Source organism: Hypanus sabinus, chromosome 9 (genome assembly GCF_030144855.1).
Source record: "Hypanus sabinus isolate sHypSab1 chromosome 9, sHypSab1.hap1, whole genome shotgun sequence".
NCBI classification, from domain to species: Eukaryota; Metazoa; Chordata; class Chondrichthyes; order Myliobatiformes; family Dasyatidae; genus Hypanus; species Hypanus sabinus.
The window spans coordinates 79,070,088-79,092,149 of NC_082714.1; the positions used below are offsets into that span (position 1 = coordinate 79,070,088).

Consider the following 22,062-nt stretch of genomic DNA (forward strand, 5'->3'; position numbering starts at 1 on the left):
CCATTTCAGAGGATTCTTTACCATTGGAGACCTAATCCAAAATTTCCCTCTCTGATTTATTTATTAAGAATTCACTTACAACACTCTACAACGTGTAGGCCTGTTTTCTTAGCAGGTACTGGTTCACAAAATTTCCCGGTTCCGGATCCGGCAAAGCTGAGTACCGGCATGTGAGATCTTGTGATCTCTTCTAGTTAAATCAAAAACCTCTACAAAAGGGGTCAGCTTATACAAAGGTAACATGAAAAAGCCACTTTTTAACCTTGAAAATGGGGGTCGGCTTATACCCCGGAATATACGGTAAGTTTCCTCTCGTGTTCTCCTTAACTCATGACCTTTGGTTGTGGTCTCACCCAGCCTCAGTGGAATGGGCCTGCCTGCATTTACTGTCTATACCCCTCATAATTTTGCATGTCTCTATCAAATCTCCCCTCAATCTTCTATGTTCCAAGGAATAAAATCCTATTCCTTACAACTCCAGTCCTCCAGACCCGGCAACATCGTCGTGATTTTCTCTGCACTCTTTCACCCTTATTTACATCTTTCCTGTAGGTCGGTGATCAAAACTGCGCGCAATACTCCAAATTAAGTTTCACCAACATCTTATACAACTTGAACGTAACATCCCATCTCCTGTACTCAGTGTTTTGATTTATGAAGGACAATGTAGCAAAGGTTTTCTTTACGACCCTGTCTACCTGTTACAACTTTCAATAAATCATGGACCTGTATTCCCAGATCCCTTGGTTCCACCACACTCCTCAGTGCCCTACCTACCTGGCTGGTCCTACCGAAGTGCAACATCTCACATTTCTCAGCATTAGATTCCATCTGCCATTTTCCAGCCTATTTTTCCATTGATCCAGATCCCTCTGGAGGCTATGAGAACCTTTCTCGCTGTCCACTACATCCCCAAGCTCGGTGTCATCCATCAGTTTGCTGATCCAGTGAACCAGATTATCATCCAGACCATCGATACAGGTGACAAACAACAAGGGACCCAGCACCGATCCCTGCGGTCACTGGTCTCCAGTCAGGGGCAACCACCCACTGCCACTCTCTGGCTTCTCCCACAAGCCCAATGTCTAAGCTTTGTACTCTCAAAGTTTCACTTTCAAAGGCCTTCTGCTTACCACGTACAGTACCCCTTTGCCAGAGAACAACCTGTCCCAATCCACACTTCTCATACCATCAAAACTGGCCTTTCTCCAATTTAGAATCTCAACCCGCGGACAAAACCTACTGTATCTTTTTGCATATTTACTTTGAAACTAGTGGCCTTGTGGTCACTGGATGCAAAGTGTTCCCCCACACAAACTTTTGTCACCTGCCCTGTCTCAGTCCCGAATAGCAGATCAAGTATCACACACTCGCTTGCGAACTTCTCCATACTGATTAATGAAACTTTCCTGAACAAATTTGACAAACTCTAGCCCTTCTGGTCCTTTTACAGTCGATATGTGGAAAGTTAAAAAATCACCTTCTATAACAACCTTCTGTTTCAAGTAACAGCCTGTGATCTTTCTGCAGATTTGTTCCTCTAAATCCCTCAGACTGTTGGGTGGCCTGTAATATAGTCCCTTTAACCTGACTATATCTCTCAGTCCCACCCATAACACCTCGCTAGGTGAGTTCTCCAGCCTGTCCTGATGGAACACTGCCATGACATTTACCCCGATGAGTAATGCCTCCCCACCTCCTTTAATCCCCCCTACTTCGCCGCATCTAAAACAACAGAACCCCCAAAGGTTGAGCTGCCAGTCCTGCCCCTCCTGCAGCCAAGTCTGAGTAATGGCTACAATATCATAATTCCAGGTGTTGATCCGTGCCCTGAGCCATTCCGCCTTTCCTACGATACTTCATACACTGAAATATACGTACCATGCTCAACCCTTTGATTCCTGGTAACATCTGTCTCCACAACCTCTCCACTAACTGTTCTGGCTCTCTAGTTCCCACCCCTCTAACTCTACTTTAAACCCCACTGTGCCGCATTAACAAACCTTCCCATTAGTCACTATTAGTCTCCCATCGGTTCAGGTGCAACTGTTCTATGTTAACTGGCGATACTCCACTTCCCACCGCAGCGGCCCGCAGTGCCGGGGACGCAGCTGGTCCAGATAGGTCAGGAATGGCCTGGAAGGTGCTGGACTGACCTGTCGCAAACTGGAGGTCACTCAAGAGTTTCAGCTCCCTGCTGATGTCCAGCTGGAAAGGGGTGAAGGATGATTCCGCGGCTGGGATGAAGTTCTGCAGGGATTCAGTAGCCCTCACAATCCTGAAAACCAAAAAGACATTTTGTTAACAACCATTCAGAGCAAACAGACAGGAGTCGGAGTCACACAGCATAGAAACAGACCCTTCAGCTGACCAAAACTCATTCTAAGCCAGTCCTGTTTGCCTTCATTTCTCCCATATCCCTCTGAACCTTTCCTATCTGTGTACCTTTCCATATCCCTCTGAACCTGTCCTATCCGTGTACCCGTCCGTATCCCTCTAAACCTTTCCTATCCGTGTACCTGTCCATATCCCTCTAAACCTTTCCTATCCGTGTACCTGTCTGTATCCCTCTAAACCTTTCCTATCCGTGTACCTGTCCGTATCCCTCTAAACCTTTCCTATCCATGTCCCTGTCCGTATCCCTCGAAACCTTTCCTATCCGTGTACCCGTCCATATCCCTCTAAATCTTTCCTATCCGTGTACCCGTCCGTATCCCTCTAAACCTGTCCTATCCGTGTACCCGTCCGTATCCCTCTAAACCTTTCCTATCCGTGTACCTGTCCGTATCCCTCTAAACCTTTCCTATCCATGTCCCTGTCCGTATCCCTCTAAACCTTCCCTATCCGTGTACCTGTCCGTATCCCTCTAAACCTTTCCTATCCGTGTACCTGTCTGTATCCCTCTAAACCTTTCCTATCCGTGTACCTGTCCGTATCCCTCTAAACCTTCCCTATCCGTGTACCTGTGAAAACTTTGCCAATCTTTCATTTGCTATAAAACAGAGTCTGGTACAATGGTCACCTCTATCTATGTCTTTGGTAGGTCGTATTAATGTTGTTAAAATTTATGTTCTCCCCAAATTTTTATACCTATTTCAATCTATCCCAATTTTTATTCCTAAAACTTTTTTTGATTCCTTAGACTCTATTATTTTGTCATATCTGTGGCAGAATAAGCGCTCTAGAATTAATAAAATCCATCTCCAAAAATCTAAAAAAGAGGGTGGCATGGCTTTACCTAACTTTCGTTTATATTATTGGGCAGCTAATATACGTTGTGCTACCTTTTGGTCTTTCTTCCATGGCCAACCCGAGTGCCCTAACTGGGTGGCGATGGAGCTGAGCTCCACTAAAGAATTATCTATCTCTGCACTTCTTGGCTCTGCACTCCCTAGTAGTCTGCCCAGATCAATAGCTAATCCTCTTGTTAGACACACTTTGCGTATATGGGCTCAGATCAGGAAATGCTACGGTTTCCAGGGGTTTTCCGTTTCCAGCCCTATTGCTCATAATCACCTTTTTTTACCGACTACATACGATTCAGCATTCCAGGTTTGGTATAGGAAGGGCATTAGACACTTTGAAGATCTTTTCATTGATAATCGCTTCGCTTCTTTTCAGCAGCTCCCTGTTAAGTTCAATCTGCCCAATGCTCATTTTTTCAGATATCTCCAAATCCGACACTTTATTGCTCCTTTAATTCCTAACTTCCCTGAAATGCCTGCGAAAAATGCTATGGACCTATTTCTTTCCATGAATCCACTAGGTAAAGGCTTAATATCAATCATCCGAGATAAACTAGCGGCCTTAACAACGGGCCCCCATGGATAAAATCAAAATGGCCTGGGAGCAGGATTTAAATATCTCCTTATCTGAGGAGAGCTGGGATTCAGTTCTCAAATCGGTTAACTCAACCTCTCTTTGTGCTCGCCACTGCCTTTTACAGTTTAAGATTGTTCATAGAGCCCATTTGTCTAAATCTAAACTATCTCGATTCTACCCTAGTGTTAGTCCGCTCTGTGATAAATGCAAGAGGGGCGAGGCCTCTCTCATCCATATGTACTGGTTCTGTCCTAGCTTGGAGAAATTCTGGAAAGATGTCTTCACTACGTTATCGTGTAACCCCTTCATTGCTCTGTTCGGTTTTTGGGGCGAGACAGATTTATGTCTGGGTCCGACCAAATGCCGAATATTATCCTTTGCCTCTCTCCTGGCTAGACGCTTGATCCTCCTCAGATGGAGAGATGTTGCCCCGCCCACTCATGCTCAATGGCTTAACGACATCATGGCCTGCTTGGACCTCGAAAAAATTCATTATTCAGTTCTCAATTCGGATCTAAAGTTCCATAAGGTCTGGGGACCTTTTATCGAGTACTTTCATAACCTTCCTCTTGACTAGGGTTTTTTTTTCTTTTCGGTCCCTTGCTTTCAGCTCCTTTTTTTTTCTGGTAGAAGGCATTATTATCCTCTGTTGCTGAGTGTATTCACAGTCTGGGAGTTTGGCTGTCCTGACTTATTCTCTCTATATTGTGTTGTGGTTGGTCTGGAGTTGCTGTTGTTTTTTCTTGTGTTGTGGGGCTTGGGGAGGACACTAAACTTACTTGTCTTTAATTCAGGTGCTTTTTTTTTGCTAAATTCTCTTCCTTTGTAGCATATTGTTATTGTATGCTTAATTTTGCACCGTTTTAATGATCCTCATTGGGATTTGGGGTTTTTAATTTGTAAAATGTTTTGAAAAACTAATAAAAAAAAATTTAAAAAAGGGAGGTGGGAGGAGGGAGTCGTGACTAAGCCCCGCTCCCCAGGTAGGGTGGAAGCCTCGGAGCTGGCAGCTGCACTTAATTCCCTGGTGGGAGTGGCCGAGAGGCCACGGCTGAAGCTGGGTGTGTTCTCCGGAGCCAAGCCTACTCCGGATGGGGAGGTGGACTATGAGACCTGGATTGAGCATACGTCTTTGATGTTAGAGGAGTGGCCAGGCTCGGAGGAGGAGAAGAGGCGGTGATTGGTGGGAAATTTGAGGGGTTTAGCAGCCAAAATAGTCTGGGAGTTGAAAGCTGAGAAGCCTGGGGCCTCAGTGGAGGAATGCATAGAAGTTTTGGAGGGAGCGTTTGGGTTGTCAGGGGAACCCTGGCTGCTTTTAGCAGAGTTTCAACACCTGGAACAATGGAGAGGGGAAAAGCTCTCCGAGTACATATTTAGGATGGGGGGATGCTTACGGGGTTGTGGTGCCGGGGGGTAGTGAAGGCACCTGACGTGGCCAGCGTGAGGATGAGTCAGATATTCAGTGGCTCTCTAGAGGAGGACAAGGTGGCGTGGACTATCTGGCAGGCTTATAGGAAAAGCCCCCCTCCATCGTTCGGGCAACTGATTAGAGAGGTGAGGGAGGAAGAGAGAGCGTTGGGGCGGAAAAGGGGCTCGGGCCTATGGGAGCGATCCTCAGCGATACAGGAAGTGGTGGCTGGGTGGAGGAATGACAACTCCCCGGGGAGTAGGGAACCCCCCCTCTTGAGGGGAGGGACAGGGGAGGTACCTACTCTCAGGGGCAATCAGTGCAGTGGATTGGGAGTGGGAGCCGTCCTGGGAGAGGAGGGACGGCGGGCAGCGTGTGCTTTAACTGTGGGAAAGAGGGGCATTTCAGGCGGGACTGTGGAAGGCCGAGGGTTTGCTATAGCTGTGGAGAGGAGGGTCACTTTAGGTGGGATTGTGAGAGACAAGGAGTCCTGCGGAGGACAAGCCCCCCTGGAACTAAGAAGGGAGAGGTGTCGGGAAACTTAGGAGAGGCTCAGTGAGGGAACGGACTGGAGCGTCTGGAGGAACACGTTCCCAGAGATCAGCCGGAAGACCACCGGGTGCCCACGCCTCTGTTCCGGATGGGCTGGTAGTGCCAGTGTGGGTCTACGGATAGAGGGAATTTACGCAAAAGCCGTTCTTGATACGGGATCGCAGGTGACCTTATTGTACCGGTCTTTCTACAATCAATATCTAAAGCATTTGCCTGTAACACCATTTGCTGCCCTGCAGATTTGGGTTGTGAGCGAGGGTGACTACCCGTACGATGGGTACCTATCAGTGAGATTGGAGTTCTCGGAGGGCGATGTGGGAGTGTCGGAAGCTATTGAGACGTTGGTGTTGGTGTGTCCTGACCCGGTGGAAACCGGTAGTGCTGCCCTCCCGGTGGGGACTAACTCCCCCGTTGTGCGACGGCTCCTGGGAGCTTGTAAGGAGAAAGGGGGGGAAGACTTTCTGGAGACCCTCTCAGTGCATCCAGTGTTTCGAGCAGGGTTCGAAGAAGGGGTTGCCTCCCAAGGGCTGGACCCGGAGTGTAAACGAGGGACGGTGTGGTGTACGCAGGCGAGGCCCAAGGTGATCCGACCAGGGGAGGTAGCACTGGTGATGGGAACCCCCAGATTCCCAGGAGAGCCAACAGGAGAAGCCCTGTTAGTAGATGCCCCAGACGATCTTGAAGGGGAGACACGATTTCCAGCGGGTTCGCTGGTGAGGACCGAAGTGCAGAGACCAGGGGTGGTACATGCGAGGCGTATAGCTATAAGTGTCAGGAACACCACGGCAAGAGAAATCACCTTTAAGAGGGGAATGCCGCTGGCACATCTGTTCCCGGTGACGGTAATGTCTAGCGCACCAGTGAGGACCCCTAACGGGGAGGGATCGGAGCATCGAAGGGAGCTGACCGCTGAAGCCTTTAACTTTGGGGATTCCCCAGTGTCGCCGGAGTGGAAACATCGGCTAGTGGAGAAGATGCTGAAGATGGAAGCTGTTTTTTCTCGGGGCGAGTTTGATGTTGGCTGCGCCAAAAGCACTCGCCACACCATCCGGGTGACGGAGGACACCCCGTTCCGAGAGAGATCCCGGCGGCTGGCTCCGGCAGATGTTGAGGACGTGCGACAGCACTTGTGCAAGTTGAAGGAGGTTGGAATCATAGCTGAGTCTCAAAGTCCTTATGCATCTCCAAGAGTGGTGGCACGAAGAAGAATGGGAGGTTGCGCCGAGTACAAGGACTCTGCGAGGGCACGGAGAAAGGGAAGAGCCCGCTGCTGAAGAGCGGGGACGGGTCCCTCACCCGGGAATGGCTACCGATTCAGAAGAGGACGACTCAGATGAGTGGACCCTGTTCTCATTCGCTGGTGCTCCAGTACCAGGAGAGGAGGCTCCTGGCCCTTCCCATACTGAGTTGGGAGAGTGGAGGGAAGGTCTTGAGGGTCAGATGGAGAGGCAGCTAACATTGAGGGGAGAGAGGGTGGAACCCGAGCGTGAGCCGGAGAGATTTCAGGTGAGGGAGGACCCCCGTGAAGAAGGGGGGTGAGGGTCTGTCAGGTAGACCTGGAGAGTCCGAGACAGTGGGTTCGCAGGTGAAGAGGGAGCCCAGTGGGGCAGAAGGAGTATGGAGATCTCAGAGGATTAGGCGCCCCCTGGAGCGGTTGACATATGTGGTACCAGGAGAACTGAGTGTGATTTCTACTGCTCTGGGTAGTTACGTCACTGTTTTCTGCACCTGGGTTGGGTTTTGTGTGTTGCAAGAAGCATTGGGGAACTCTGGTAATGCCATGAGGGCATGACATTTGCTGGTGGGGAGAGGATATACAATGTCCTGTGTATGTTACTCAAAATGGGTTTTTTGGTTTGTTAAGAGTAGGAATGCTTCTTTGTCTGATAAGTGTTTCTCTCGCAGTTGTTTTGCTTTATACTTGTTGATCTGGTAATTGTATTCATTTGTTAACCAATGGGGAATGTTATTTTGTCTTGTGAGGCTGGGAACTTGGGGGAGGGGTTTTTCGTGGGCTTTTGGTAGAGAGTCGGGAGGAAGACGTCGAGGAAGGTGGACGTGCGCTGCACTGCTCGGAAGATCACTGGGCGTGGTCCTAGGTGCGAAGACGTGGAGGTCGAAGGCAAGCGACGAGGGGTCGAATGGTTCGATGTTTGAGCTCCAACGATGTGCACTAAGCTGACTGAACTTTGATAAGTTGGCGCCTTTTTGTTTTTTTCCCTTGCATATATATTGTATTGCCTAATACTCTTTTAATTTTAGTAAACTCTTTAAAGTGTATTTCATAACGGTATTTGTTGTGGGTTTGATACTGTGGGCGGGCGCGAGGCATAAACTCGATTCTCACAGCACCTGCGTGTACGGGAAGTGGGATTGGTGTGTGGCTGGATCTCCTTTTCCCCTAGACATATACCAGCCGGTTGGGTAAGTGTTACATAAACTTTGTCCCCTGACTGGTGAATGCCTTCCCTGCTGCCCTGTCTACCTGCAACTCCCCGCCAATTAACATGAAAAAGGACACTAAGAGTCTTTTTTAAATATATGAAGAGTAAAAGAGTGACACGGCTAGTTATAAGACCAGTTGAAAATAATGCTGGAGAAATTATAATGGGTAACAAAGAGATGGCAGAGGAACTAAATGAGCATTTTGCATCAGTCTTCACAGTGGAAGACATTAGCAACATACCTGATAGCCAGAGGTCTCAGGGAACAGAATTAGGTACAGTCAAGATTACTAGGGAGAAAGTGCTTGGGAAGATAAATGGACTAAGGATAGATAAGTCTCCCAGACTGGATGAAGTGCACCCATGGATTCTGAAGGAGGTGGCTTTGGAGGTTGTGGAGGCATTGGAAATAATCTTCTAGGAATCAGTAGATTCCGGCATGGTTCCGGAGGACTGGAAGGTCGCAAATGTAGTTCTGTTGTTTAAGAAATGGGGGAGACAACAAAAAGAAAATTACAGATCTATTAGTCTGACATCGATAGTTGGAAAGTTATTGGAGTTTATCCTCAAGGACGAGGTTACGAAATACCTCGAGGTGCAAGACAAGACAGGCCCATCCAGCATGGTTTCATGAAGGGAAGATCCTGCCTCACCAGCCTATAGGAATTTTTTGAGGAAATCTCAAATAACATTGACAAGGGAGAGGCTGTGGATTTTGTGCATTTGGATTTTCAAAAGGCCTTTGATAAGATGCCACATAAGAGGCTGCTTAATAAGATGAGGGCCCATGGAATTACAGGAAAAATATTGGAATGGGTGGAGCATTGGCTGATAGGCAGAAAGCAAAGAGTGGGAATAAAGGGATCCTATTCTGGTTAGTTGCCGGTTACTAGTGGTGTTCCTCAGGGGTCGGTGTTGGGTCTTCTTCTTTTTACATTGCATATTGATGATTTAGATTATGGATGAAATGGTTTTGAGGCTAAGTTTGTGGATGACACCAAGCTAGGTGGAGGAGCAGGAAGTGCTGAAGAAACGGAAAGGTTGCAGAGAGACTTGGTCAGTTTAGGAGAGTGGGCGAAGAAATGGCAGCTGAGATACAATGTTGAGAAATGTACGGTTGTACATTTTGGAAGAAGAAACAATCGGGCAGATTATTATTTAGATGCGGAGAAAATTCAAAACTGGGAAGTGCAAAGGGACTTGGGGGTCCTAGTGCAGGAAACCCTAAAGGTTAACCACCAGGTTGGATCAGCAGTAAGGAAAGCGAATGCTATGTTGGCATTCATTTCAAGAGGAATAGTGTATAAGAGTAAGGAGGTGTTGATGAGGCTCTATGGGGCACTGGTGAGACCTCATTTGGAATACTGTGTGCAGTTCTGGGCTCCCTATCTTAGAAGGGATGTACTGATGTTGGAAAGAGTTCAGAGAAGATTCACGAGGTTGATTCCTGGAATGCAGGGGCTAACGTATGAGGAGTGTATGTCAGCTCTTGGATTGTATTCATTAGAGTATAGAAGGATGAGAGGGGATCTCATAGAAACATTTCGAATGTTGAAAGGATTGGACAGAGTAGATGTGGAAAGGCTGTTTCCCTTGGTGGGTGAGTCCAGGACAAGAGGTCACAGTCTTAGAATTAGAGATTATCCATTTGAAACAGAGATGAGGAGAAATTTTTTCAGCCAGACGGTCGTGGATTTATGGAATTCGTTGCCACATACAGCTGTGGAGGCCCAGTCATTGAGGGTGTTTAAGGAAGTGATTGATAGGCATCCAATTAGTCAGGGTATCAAGGAATATGGGGTAAAAGCCAGAAAGTGAACTGGATGGGAGAATAGTTTAGCTCATGGTGGTGTGGTGGAGCAGACTCAATGGGCTGAATGGCCTACTTCTGCTCCTTTGTCTTGTGATCCCCAAATCCTGTAACTGCCGACTCTTCCTGTGGGGGGGGGGGGGGGGTGGAGAACGATCACGAATTGTACCTGGTATGCAGCTGCCTTGCGGCCTGAATGAAGCAGGCGGGGTCGGTCTCCTTCAGGACCTCCTGCGTGTAGCCCACCATGCCGGAGTGCTCCAGCATGCCCTGGTGCTCGGAGATCTGGCCAGCCAGCCGGTGCAGGCGGTGCTGCTTGCTCTCGTCGATGGCCTGCAGCAGCGAGCCCTGCCTCTCCTCCAGTGCCCGGCACAGCTCTCCTACCGAGCTCACAACCTCCTCCCGGGCACGCGAGCTGTTGGCCTTCAAAAGTCACACGGAGAGGGCTGTCAGCACTCGAGTCTGCCCCCCCATTCCCCACCCGAATCCTCCCCCACCCCACCCGACAGTCTGCCCCCCCATTCCCCACCCGAAACCTCCCCCACCCCACCCGACAGTCTGCCCCCCCATTCCCCACCCGAATCCTCCCCCCACTCCACCCAACAGTCTGCCCCCCCATTCCCCACCCGAATCCTCCCCCACTCCACCCAACAGTCTGCCCCCCCATTCCCCACCCAAATCCTCCCCCCACTCCACCCAACAGTCTGCCCCCCCATTCCCCACCCGAATCCTCCCCCACTCCACCCGACACAGTCCACCTTCCCATTCCCACCTAAATCCTGCAGAGAATTGAGAACACTGCCCAGCAGATCGGGGAAACCAGCCTCCCCGCGCTCCCCATGGACAGTTCCTGTTACCTCGGTAAGGCAGCTAATATCAAGGACCCATCCTACCCCAGACTTTCTCCTCTCTACCCCTCCCATCAGGTAGAGGATACAAAAGCCTGAAAGCCTGTACCACCTGGCTCAAGGACAGCTTCCGCCTCGCTATTATCAGATTGTTGACCAGTTTCCTCGTACAGTAAGATGGACTCTTGACCTGACAATCTAGCTCATTCTGACCCTCTCTGTAACCGTAACACTTTATTCTGCATCCTGCTGTTATTTTCCCTCGCACTACCTCGATGTAGTGGTGTGATGAAATAAGCTGAATAGGTCACATTCAAAGGAGTCACCTCAGTAACGAACCGACTCAGCAGATCTGCAGGTGACATCTCTGCTGCCACACGACTGAGGGGTCGCGATGAGTCAGCGGCCGGGAGCCGGGCAGGACATCTGTTTCAGCGTGCAGCTGCAACAAGCATCTTTCCGGCAGCATCAGCAAACTCGGGCCGATTGCTGACTCCAGGAGGGTGACCATGCTCCATCTGCACCGGTGGACCAGTGGCGGAGAGAGTCAGCAGCTTCAAATTCCTGCCCGGTAACGTACCGGACGCCCTGTCCCGGGAACAGCACACAGCTCCCAACCTGAGGAGGGTGCGCCAGCGGCTCTCTCTTCTCAGAAAGTCGGTTGGTCACCGAACACCAATGCACTTCTGCAGGAGTACTTTTGAAAGTACCCTGACTGACTGGTGCAGCAGGAGCACAACAAGCTCTTCTCTCACACCTCCGTCTCCAACCCCACCGTGGATGGCCCCCACCCGGCTGTGAAGGAGGGCTAGCTACCCCATCCCATAAAACCCAGAGCTACAGAAAAGACAGCAGAAGCCCCAGAGACTGAATCCTGGAAGAAGGAGGATCTTCGCCTCGAAGACGCAGAAGCCACAGGGCTGACCAACGTTCGGACAGGGACCGGCTGGTGAGTGCCGTCCAGTCGGAGTGATGGGGTTAAGTTGATGACATCTGTCCCCACAGTCAGTAGTTTCTACCGGAGATGCTCTCTCAAGACATTGTCTAAAGAACCCCACCATCCGGGCCAGGCCATCTTCTCACAGCTCCCGTCGGGCAGGAGGTGCTGAAGCCTGAAGTCCCACACCACCAGGGTCAGGAACAGTGACTTCCCGTCAACCGTTCGGTTCCTGAACCAGCCAGCACAACCCCGATCACCACCTCAGTTATACACCCACTTTGCACTACAATGGTGCCCTTCCTTGTATAATTTATGTTTTCCTTGTGAATGTTGTGTGTCTGTGGTGCCACTGAAATAACACCCGTGAACACCTGTGTATCTGATAATAAACTCAACACTGAGACTCACCCAGGCTCACTGCGAGGGATTCAAGAGTTCTGGATTTGTGCTTTAATAGCAAGCATTGATTAAAACAAGAACCTACTCTTCAGCTCTTAATGGAAATGGTAAGCAGTAATCGGTTTGAAATTAAAAGGACAGATTTGCAAATAAACAGTCCTATCTCCCGACTGCCGAAGAGAAATGGTTTTCAAGGCACTATGACAATGAGGATTTCTTGTCTGCATCAGCCAAGCACGTGACAATGGGGCATGTTAACTGGCTTACAAACCAGGCAGGGCTGTCCAAGTTAGTGTGCCCTATTTCGACTGACAGCAAGGAATCTCCAGACCAGAAAGGCACATGACACCTCATCAGAGGTGTATTTGTTCCATCAATAATTGGGATATATTGGGATATTACTGTCACATGTAACAAGATACAGAACATACTTGTCTGCATGCCGTCCACACAGATCAGTTCATTACAACGGGGTATCGTGGAGGCACAAGGGAAAAGCAATAACAGAAACATAGAAAATAGGTGCAGGAGTAGGCCATTCGCCCCTTCGAGCCTGCACCACCATTCAGTATGATCATGGCTGATCATCCAACTCAGAACCCTGTACCTGCTTTCTCTCCATACCCCCCGATCCCTTTAGCCACAAGGGCCATATCTAACTTCCTCTTAAATACAGCCAATGAACCGGCCTCAACTGTTTCCTGTGGCAGAGAATTCCACAGATTCACCACTCTCTGTGTGAAGAAGTTTCTCCTCATCTCGGTCCTAAAAGGCTTCCCCTTTATCCTTAAACTGTGACCCCTCGTTCTGGACTTCCCCAACATTGGGAACAATCTTCCTGCATCGAGCCTGTCCAATCTCTTTAGAATTTTATACATTTCAATAAGATCCCCCCTCAATCTTCTAAATTCCAGTGAGTATAAGCCTAGTCGATCCAGTCTTTCTTCATATGAAAGTCCTGCCATCCCAGGAATCAATCTGGTGAACCTTCTCTGTACTCCCTCTATGGCAAGAATGTCTTTCCTCAGATTAGGGGACCAAAACTGCACACAATATTCTAGGTGCGGTCTCACCAAGGCCTTGTACAACTGCAGTAGAACCTCCCTGTTCCTGTACTCAAATCCTTTTGCTATGAATGCCAACATACCATTTACCTTTTTCACCGCCTGCTGTACCTGCATGCCCACCTTCAATGACTGGTGTACAATGACACCCAGGTCTCGTTGCACCTCCCCTTTTCCTAATCGGCCACCATTCAGATAATAATCTGTTTTCCTGTTCTTGCAACCAAAGTGGATAACCTCACATTTATCCACATTAAGTTGCATCTGCCATGAATTTGTCCACTCACCTAACCTATCCAAGTCACCCTGCATCCTCTTAGCATCCTCCTCACAGCTAACACCGCCGCCCAGCTTCGTGTCATCCGCAAACTTGGAGATGCTGCATTTAATTCCCTCGTCTAAATCGTTAATATATATTGTAAACAACTGGGGTCCCAGCACTGAGCCTTGCGGTACCCCACTAATCACTGCCTGCCATTCTGAAAAGGTCCCGTTTACTCCCACTCTTTGCTTTCTGTCTGCCAACCAATTCTCTATCCACATCAATACCATACCCTTAATACCGTGTGCTTTAAGTTTGCACACTAATCTATGTGGGACCTTGTCAAAAGCCTTTTGAAAATCTAAATATACCACATCCACTGGCTCTCCCCTATCCACTCTACCAGTTACATCTTCAAAAAATTCTATAAGATTCATCAGACATGATTTTCCTTTCACAAATCCATGCTGACTTTGTCCGATGATTTCACCTCTTTCCAAATGTGCTGTTATCTCATCTTTGATAACTGACTCCAGCATTTTCCCCACCACCGATGTCAGACTAACCGGTCTATAATTCCCCGGTTTTTTTCTCCCTCCTTTTTTAAAAAGTGGGGTTACATTAGCCACCCTCCAATCCTCAGGAACTAATCCAGAATCTAAGGAGTTTTGAAAAATTATCACTAATGCATCCACTATTTCTTGGGCTACTTCCTTAAGCACTCTGGGATGCAGACCATCTGGCCCTGGGGATTTATCTGCCTTTAATCCCTTCAATTTACCTAACACCACTTCCCTACTAACATGTATTTCCCTCAGTTCCTCCATCTCACTAGACCCTCGGTCCCTTACTATTTCTGGAAGATTATTTACGTCCTCCTTAGTGAAGACAGAACCAAAGTAGTTATTCAATTGGTCTGCCATGTCTTTGTTCCCTATGATCAATTCACCCGTTTCTGACTGTAAGGGACCTACATTTGTCTTGACCAATCTTTTTCTTTTCACATACCTATAAAAGCTTTTCCAGTCAGTTTTTATGTTCCCTGCCAGCTTTCTCTCATAATCTTTTTTCCCTTTCCTAATTAAGCCCTTTGTCCTCCTCTGCTGGTCTCTGAATTTCTCCCAGTCCTCAGGTGTGCCGCATTTTTTTTGCTAATTTATATGTTTCTTCTTTGGACTTGATACTATCCCTAATTTCCCTTGTCAGCCACGGGTGCACTACCTTCCCTGGTTTATTCTTTTGCCAATCTGGGATGAACAATTGTTGTAGTTCATCCATGCGATCTTTAAATGCTTGCCATTGCATGTCCACCGTCAACCCTTTAAATATCATTTGCCAGTCTATCTTAGCTAATTCACATCTCATACCTTCAAAGTTACCCTTCTTTAAGTTCAGAACCTTTGTTTCTGAATTAACTATGTCACTCTCCATCTTAATGAAGAATTCCACCATATTATGGTCACTCTTACCCAAGGGGCCTCGCACGACATGATTGCTAACTAACCCTTCCTCATTGCTCAATACCCAATCTAGAATGACCTGCTCTCTAGTTAGTTCATTCCAAGAAATCCTCTTCCTCAGCACCCTTACCAATTTGGTTCACCCAATCAATATGTAGATTGAAGTCACCCATTATAACTGCTGTTCCTTTATTGCACGCATTTCTAATTTCCTGTTTAATGCCATCCCTCACTACTACTGTTAGGTGGCCTGTACACTACTCCCACCAGCGTTTTCTGCCCCGTAGTGTTATGCAGTTCTACCCATATCGATTCCACATCCTCCAGGCTAATGTCCTTCCTTTCTATTGCGTTAATCTCCTCTCTAACCAGCAATGCTACCCCACCTCCTTTTCTTTCCCATCTATCCCTCCTGAATATTGAGCTCCCATCCTTGGTCACCCTGCAGAGTACAGTTACAGAGAAAGTATAGAAGAGGCAGACAAGGTCACAAACAAAGTAGATTGTGAGGTCAAGTCGTAATAACACACACACACACACACACACACACACACACACAGTACCTACCTCTGTCTGCTGGACCAGCTCATCCATTACTTGGATCTGCGTCTGCACCAGGTTCTGATTGGTCAGGATGAATGTGATTGCCTTGGTCAGTTTGTCCTGGATGGAGGGGTTGGGGAGGGGTGAGTGGCAGACAACAAACAGGACAGTGGGGATGGGGAGGAAAAGAGGGAGGGGGGCGTAAAGGTTGGGATGTGGGGGTGGGGGGGGAAGAGGAAAGGAAAAGAAAGGATAATCTGAGAGGGTCTCGTCACTTTACGTGGATCTTTTCCGTCCACATCCAACCCAGTCCAAAACACCGAGTTCTAAATCAGCCCGACGGCTCCCACTGGCGAGGAACACTATTGAGTCATCGCCAAGAGGCGCGTCTCCAGACTGGGATTTGGGAAGTGCGAGGAGCAGGAATGCTGTTTTGGGAATGGGGGTAATGGGTGGGTGGGGAGGGGGCTGGGGTTAGTAGGTCAAAGGTCAGCGCTTACAGCTGGTTTGTTGCAGGACCAAGTCGAAGGGGAATTGTACATGGACCGGGAATGTTGGGGGGGGGGGGGGAGAGGAGGAGGAGGAGCAGGCAGGAGTGAAGCACGGCAAAATTCCAACCATCTGGCATCTGACAGTTCGGAAATCACGGCACCCGCCTCTCATTAGTCCGGAATGTGCTCCAGGATCCGGAGTGATCCACATCCTGCTCCCTTTAAACTCACTGGCTCACTAGAAAAGGTAAAATAAGCAATTGCAACAACTTCCAATAACCTGGAGGGGAAAATCACTGTTGTGTGGAGTACTACAGACAGACTGCTCTTCCCCGGGCAACCACAGAGAGGGAGGGGGAAATGTGAGGGCTGGGCTGGGCTAGAGACTTGACTAACACAGCAGCCAAACGCTATAGCCCTCCCCACCAGAGCACAACATCTCAAGAAGGCAATGTCCACCTGAGTTGAGCTCAGAGTCGGTAGTGACACTGCAGCTTTATAAAACTGGTCAGGCGCATTTGGAGTTTTCCACTGAGTTCTGGTTGCCCCATTACAGGAAGGATGCAGAGGGTGCAGGACAGGTGGTGGGTGCTGGGAATGTGCTGCCAGAGGTGGTGGGGGAGGCCGGTATGGAAGGGGTGGTGGGGGAGACCGGTATGGAAGGGGTGGTGGGGGTGGTGGGGGAGGCCGATATGGAAGAGGTGGTGGGGAGGCCGATATGGAAGGGGTGGTGGGGAGGCCGGTATGGAAGGGGTGGTGGGGAGGCCGGTATGGAAGGGGTGGTGGGGAGGCCGGTATGGAAGAGGTGGTGGGGAGGCCGATATGGAAGGGGTGGTGGGGGAGGCCGGTATGGAAGGGGTGGTGGGGAGGCCGGTATGGAAGGGGTGGTGGGGGAGGCCGGTATGGAAGGGGTGGTGGGGGAAGCCAGTATGGAAGAGGTGGTGGGGGAGGCCGGTATGGAAGGGGTGGTGGGGGTGGTGGGGAGGCCGGTATGGAAGGGGTGGTGGGGGGGGCCGGTATGGAAGGGGTGGTGGGGGTGGTGGGGAGGCCGGTATGGAAGGGGTGGTGGGGGAGGCCGGTATGGAAGAGGTGGTGGGGGAGGCCGGTATGGAAGGGGTGGTGGGGGTGGTGGGGAGGCCGGTATGGAAGGGGTGGTGGGGGTGGTGGGGAGGCCGGTATGGAAGGGGTGGTGGGGGAGGCCGATATGGAAGGGGTGGTGGGGGTGGTGGGGAGGCCGGTATGGAAGGGGTGGTGGGGGTGGTGGGGAGGCCGGTATGGAAGGGGTGGTGGGGGTGCTGGGGAGGCCGGTATGGAAGGGGTGGTGGGGGAGGCCGATATGGAAGGGGTGGTGGGGGTGGTGGGGGAGGCTGATATGGAAGGGGTGGTGGGGGTGGTGGGGAGGCCGGTATGGAAGGGGTGGTGGGGGTGGTGGGGAGGCCGGTATGGAAGGGGTGGTGGGGGAGGCCGGTATGGAAGGGGTGGTGGGGGTGGTGGGGGAGGCCGGTATGGAAGGGGTGGTGGGGGAGGCCGGTATGGAAGAGGTGGTGGGGGAGGCCGGTATGGAAGGTGTGGTGGGGGTGGCCGGTATGGAAGAGGTGGTGGGGAGGCCGGTATGGAAGGGGTGGTGGGGGAGGCCGGTATGGAAGGCGTGGTGGGAGTGGCCGGTATGGAAGAGGTGGTGGGGGTGGTGGGGGAGGCCGGTATGGAAGGGGTGGTGGGGGTGATGGGGGAGGCCGATATGGAAGGGGTGGTGGGGGTGATGGGGGAGGCCGATATGGAAGGGGTGGTGGGGGTGGTGGGTGAGGCCGGTATGGAAGGGGTGGTGGGGGAGGCCGATATGGAAGGGGTGGAGGGGGTGGTGGGGGAGGCCGGTATGGAAGGGGTGGTGGGGAGGCCGGTATGGAAGGGGTGGTGGGGGTGGTGGGGAGGCCGGTATGGAAGAGGTGGTGGGGGAGGCCGGTATGGAAGGGGTGGTGGGGGAGGCCGGTATGGAAGGGGTGGTGGGGGAGGTCGATATGGAAGGGGTGGTGGGGGTGGTGGGGAGGCCGGTATGGAAGGGGTGGTGGGGGTGGTGGGGAGGCCGGTATGGAAGGGGTGGTGGGGGTGGTGGGGAGGCCGATATGGAAGGGGTGGTGGGGGAGTCCGGTATGGAAGGGGTGGTGGGGGAGGCCGGTATGGAAGGGGTGGTGGGGGAGGCCGGTATGGAAGGGGTGGTGGGGGAGGCCAATATGGAAGGGGTGGTGGGGGAGGCCAATATGGAAGGGGTGGTGGGGGTGGTGGGGAGGCCGGAATGGAAGAGGTGGTGGGGAGGCCGGTATGGAAGGTGTGGTGGGGAGGCCGATATGGAAGGGGTGGTGGGGGAAGCCGGTATGGAAGGGGTGGTGGGGGAGGCCAATATGGAAGGGGTGGTGGGGGTGGTGGGGAGGCCGGAATGGAAGAGGTGGTGGGGAGGCCGGTATGGAAGGTGTGGTGGGGAGGCCGATATGGAAGAGGTGGTGGGGGAGGCCGATATGGAAGGGGTGGTGGGGGAGGCCGGTATGGAAGAGGTGGTGGGGGAGGCCGATATGGAAGGGGTGGTGGGGGTGGTGGGGGAGGCCGATATGGAAGGGGTGGTGGGGGAGGCCGATATGGAAGGGGTGGTGGGGGTGGTGGGGAGGCCGGTATGGAAGGGGTGGTGGGGGTGGTGGGGAGGCCGATATGGAAGGGGTGGTGGGGGAGTCCGGTATGGAAGGGGTGATGGGGGAGGCCGGTATGGAAGGGGTGGTGGGGGAGGCCGGTATGGAAGGGGTGGTGGGGGAGGCCAATATGGAAGGGGTGGTGGGGGAGGCCAATATGGAAGGGGTGGTGGGGGTGGTGGGGAGGCCGGAATGGAAGAGGTGGTGGGGAGGCCGGTATGGAAGGTGTGGTGGGGAGGCCGATATGGAAGGGGTGGTGGGGGAAGCCGGTATGGAAGGGGTGGTGGGGAGGCCGGTATGGAAGAGGTGGTGGGGGAGGCCGATATGGAAGGGGTGGTGGGGGAGGCCGGTATGGAAGAGGTGGTGGGGGAGGCCGATATGGAAGGGGTGGTGGGGGAGGCCGATATGGAAGGGGTGGTGGGGGAGGCCGGTATGGAAGGGGTGGTGGGGGTGGTGGGGGTTGTGGGGGAGGCCGGTATGGAAGGGGTGGTGGGGAGGCCGGTATGGAAGAGGTGGTGGGGGAGGCCGATATGGAAGGGGTGGTGGGGAGGCCGGTATGGAAGGGGTGGTGGGGGAGGCCGGTATGGAAGAGGTGGTGGGGGAGGCCGGTATGGAAGAGGTGGTGGGGGAGGCCGATATGGAAGGGGTGGTGGGGGTGGTGGGGAGGCCGGTATGGAAGGGGTGGTGGGGGTGGTGGGGGAGGCCGGTATGGAAGGGGTGGTGGGGGAGGCCGGTATGGAAGAGGTGGTGGGGGAGGCCGGTATGGAAGGGGTGGTGGGGGTGGTGGGGAGGCCGGTATGGAAGGGGTGGTGGGTGTGGTGGGGAGGCCGGTATGGAAGGGGTGGTGGGGGTGGTGGGGGAGGCCGGTATGTTACGGGTGGTGGGGAGGCCAGTATGGAAGGGGTGGTGGGTGAGACTGGTATGGAAGGGGTGGTGGGGGTGGTGGGGGAGGCCGGTATGGAAGGGGTGGTGGGGGTGGTGGGGGAGGCCGGTATGGAAGGGGTGGTGGGGGAGGCTGGTATGGAAGGGGTGGTGGGGAGGCCGGTATGGAAGGGGTGGTGGGGAGGCCGGTATGGAAGGGGTGGTGGGGGTGGTGGGGGAGGCCGGTATGGAAGGGGTGGTGGGGGAGGCCGGTATGGAAGAGGTGGTGGGGGAGGCCGGTATGGAAGGGGTGGTGGGTGTGGTGGGGAGGCCGGTATGGAAGGGGTGGTGGGGGTGGTGGGGGAGGCCAGTATGTTACGGGTGGTGGGGAGGCCAGTATGGAAGGGGTGGTGGGTGAGACTGGTATGGAAGGGGTGGTGGGGGTGGTGGGGGAGGCCGGTATGGAAGGGGTGGTGGGGAGGCCGGTATGGAAAGGGTGGTGGGGGTGGTGGGGGAGGCCGGTATGGAAGGGGTGGTGGGGGAGGCTGGTATGGAAGGGGTGGTGGGGAGGCCGGTATGGAAGGGGTGGTGGGGAGGCCGGTATGGAAGGGGTGGTGGGGGTGGTGGGGAGGCCGGTATGGAAGGGGTGGTGGGGAGGCCGGTATGGAAGGGGTGGTGGGGAGGCCGGTATGGAAGGGGTGGTGGGGGAGGCCGGTATGGAAGGGGTGGTGGGGAGGCCGGTATGGAAGGGGTGGTGGGGGCGGTGGGGAGGCCGGTATGGAAGGGGTGGTGGGGGAGGCCGATATGGAAGGGGTGGTGGGGGAGGCCGGTATGGAAGGGGTGGTGGGGAGGCCGGTATGGAAGGGGTGGTGGGGGTGGTGGGGAGGCCGGTATGGAAGGGGATCTTGAAGTCAGGCAGATGAATGTACAAACAATGGAGGAGGCCACGTGCAGGCAGATGGAATTATGCATCATTATCTCAATTTCTTCAGCACTAGGTCGCAGGCCAAGGCGCCTGTTCCAGTGTTCTACCGTCAGGAATCCTCATCCGAGCCGAGCCCTCTCCTTGCAATCAGGCAGGAGGTCCGGGAGTCTCAAGGCTCACATCTCAATCTTCAACAACAGCTTCCTCCCCACAGCCATCAGGTCTTGAACCAACTTGAAAAACCCAAGCAGCACCTTGGACTGTATTTCTTGCTCTCAATATAGACCCCTGCCATCGAGTCATACAGCAAGGAAACAGGCCCTTTGGCCCAATGCATCCATGCTAACCGAGATCCCCATCTAGACTAGTCCCATCTGCTTGCATTCGGTCTGCATTTTTAAGTTTTTGCTGTCCAAGTACCTTTTAAATGTTGTTAATGTACCTGCCTTAAATACTTCCTCTGGCAGCTCGTTCCATAGACTGACCACCCTCTGGGTGAAGAAGTTGCCCCTCAGGTTCCCCTCTGGGTCTTTATTCCCCCATGTTGTAGGAAAAACCACTGACATTCACCCTATCTATGCTCCTGCACTCCCAGGAATGAGGTCCCCGACGGCCCAACGTCTTGGAAGTCCCAGTAACATCCTCGTTAATCTCCTCTACACACTTCCCAGCGATGCACCTCTCCCACAGCAGGAGGACCAATGATGATACTCCAGGGGCAGCTTGCACAGGTACTGCTGGACTTCACATTAGTCAGCATTGTTTGTAACGGACTGTGCTGCTGAGAAAAAGCTGTTTTTATTTATTTATTTAGAGATACAGCAGAGTTAACGGACCCTTCCGGCCCAATCAGCCCACAGTGTCCAACCGCACCCAACTCGCCTGTATGGCTTTGGCATATGGGGAGAAACCAGAGCACCCAGGGGTGGGGCAGGGGGGGACCACAGCACCCGGTCACAGGGAGAACATACAAACTCCCTGCCACCACCCAGATCTCATCACCAGTAACGTCTCACTGTTTACTGTTGAACCAAGTATCAGTCTTCTGGGATATGTGTTATTATTTGTGGTAATATTGCTTTATACGTTGTGTGTGAGTTAGATGTACTGTATTGTGCACCTTGGTCAGAAGGGATATAGTTTTGTTTGGCAGTATACGTGTAAATGGTTGAATGAAAATTAACTTGAACTTCCGGACAGCGGTGGAATTGAACTGGTGATAAATGTTACGTTAACCACTGTGAGACCGTGCCGCCCCCAGGGCATTTCTACCCTGGGGTATAAATGTGCACCCATGATAATACCACGTTGGATTGGAGGGCACCTACCTTCAGTGCCTGGTAGGCACTGGCCACGGGGGTGATCTTGTGCGTGGTGTGGACCCGTCTTAGCTTACACAGCTGGCATATGAGGCGTTGGCACGTCTTGCAGTACAGGCTGACCTTCTCCATCTCATGTTCGGGGCACATCAGGACCTGCAGCAGAACACCTGCAATCCGTTAGTACAAGGAACTCAGCAACCCCCAACATCCCCTCCCTCGGTTCCTGGACTCAGATC

At 52.1% G+C, this 22,062-nt stretch overlaps 1 protein-coding gene and 1 pseudogene across 2 annotated transcripts in view; one reads left to right on the forward strand and one right to left on the reverse strand.

Moving 5' to 3' along the window:
- Positions 1-22,062, reverse strand: part of LOC132399515 (tripartite motif-containing protein 46-like) — a 185,320-nt gene that overhangs the window by 45,094 nt on the left and 118,164 nt on the right. For both annotated transcript variants that reach the window (XM_059979970.1, XM_059979969.1), the window contains exons 4-7: positions 21,833-21,979; positions 15,577-15,672; positions 10,206-10,459; positions 2,157-2,278 (exon numbers count right to left, since the gene is read on the reverse strand). In XM_059979970.1, the coding sequence (XP_059835953.1) occupies positions 2,157-2,278; positions 10,206-10,459; positions 15,577-15,672; positions 21,833-21,979 (619 nt within the window). The remainder of the gene's footprint in view (positions 1-2,156; positions 2,279-10,205; positions 10,460-15,576; positions 15,673-21,832; positions 21,980-22,062) is intronic.
- LOC132398959 (acanthoscurrin-2-like) lies at positions 18,937-20,872 on the forward strand (annotated as a pseudogene).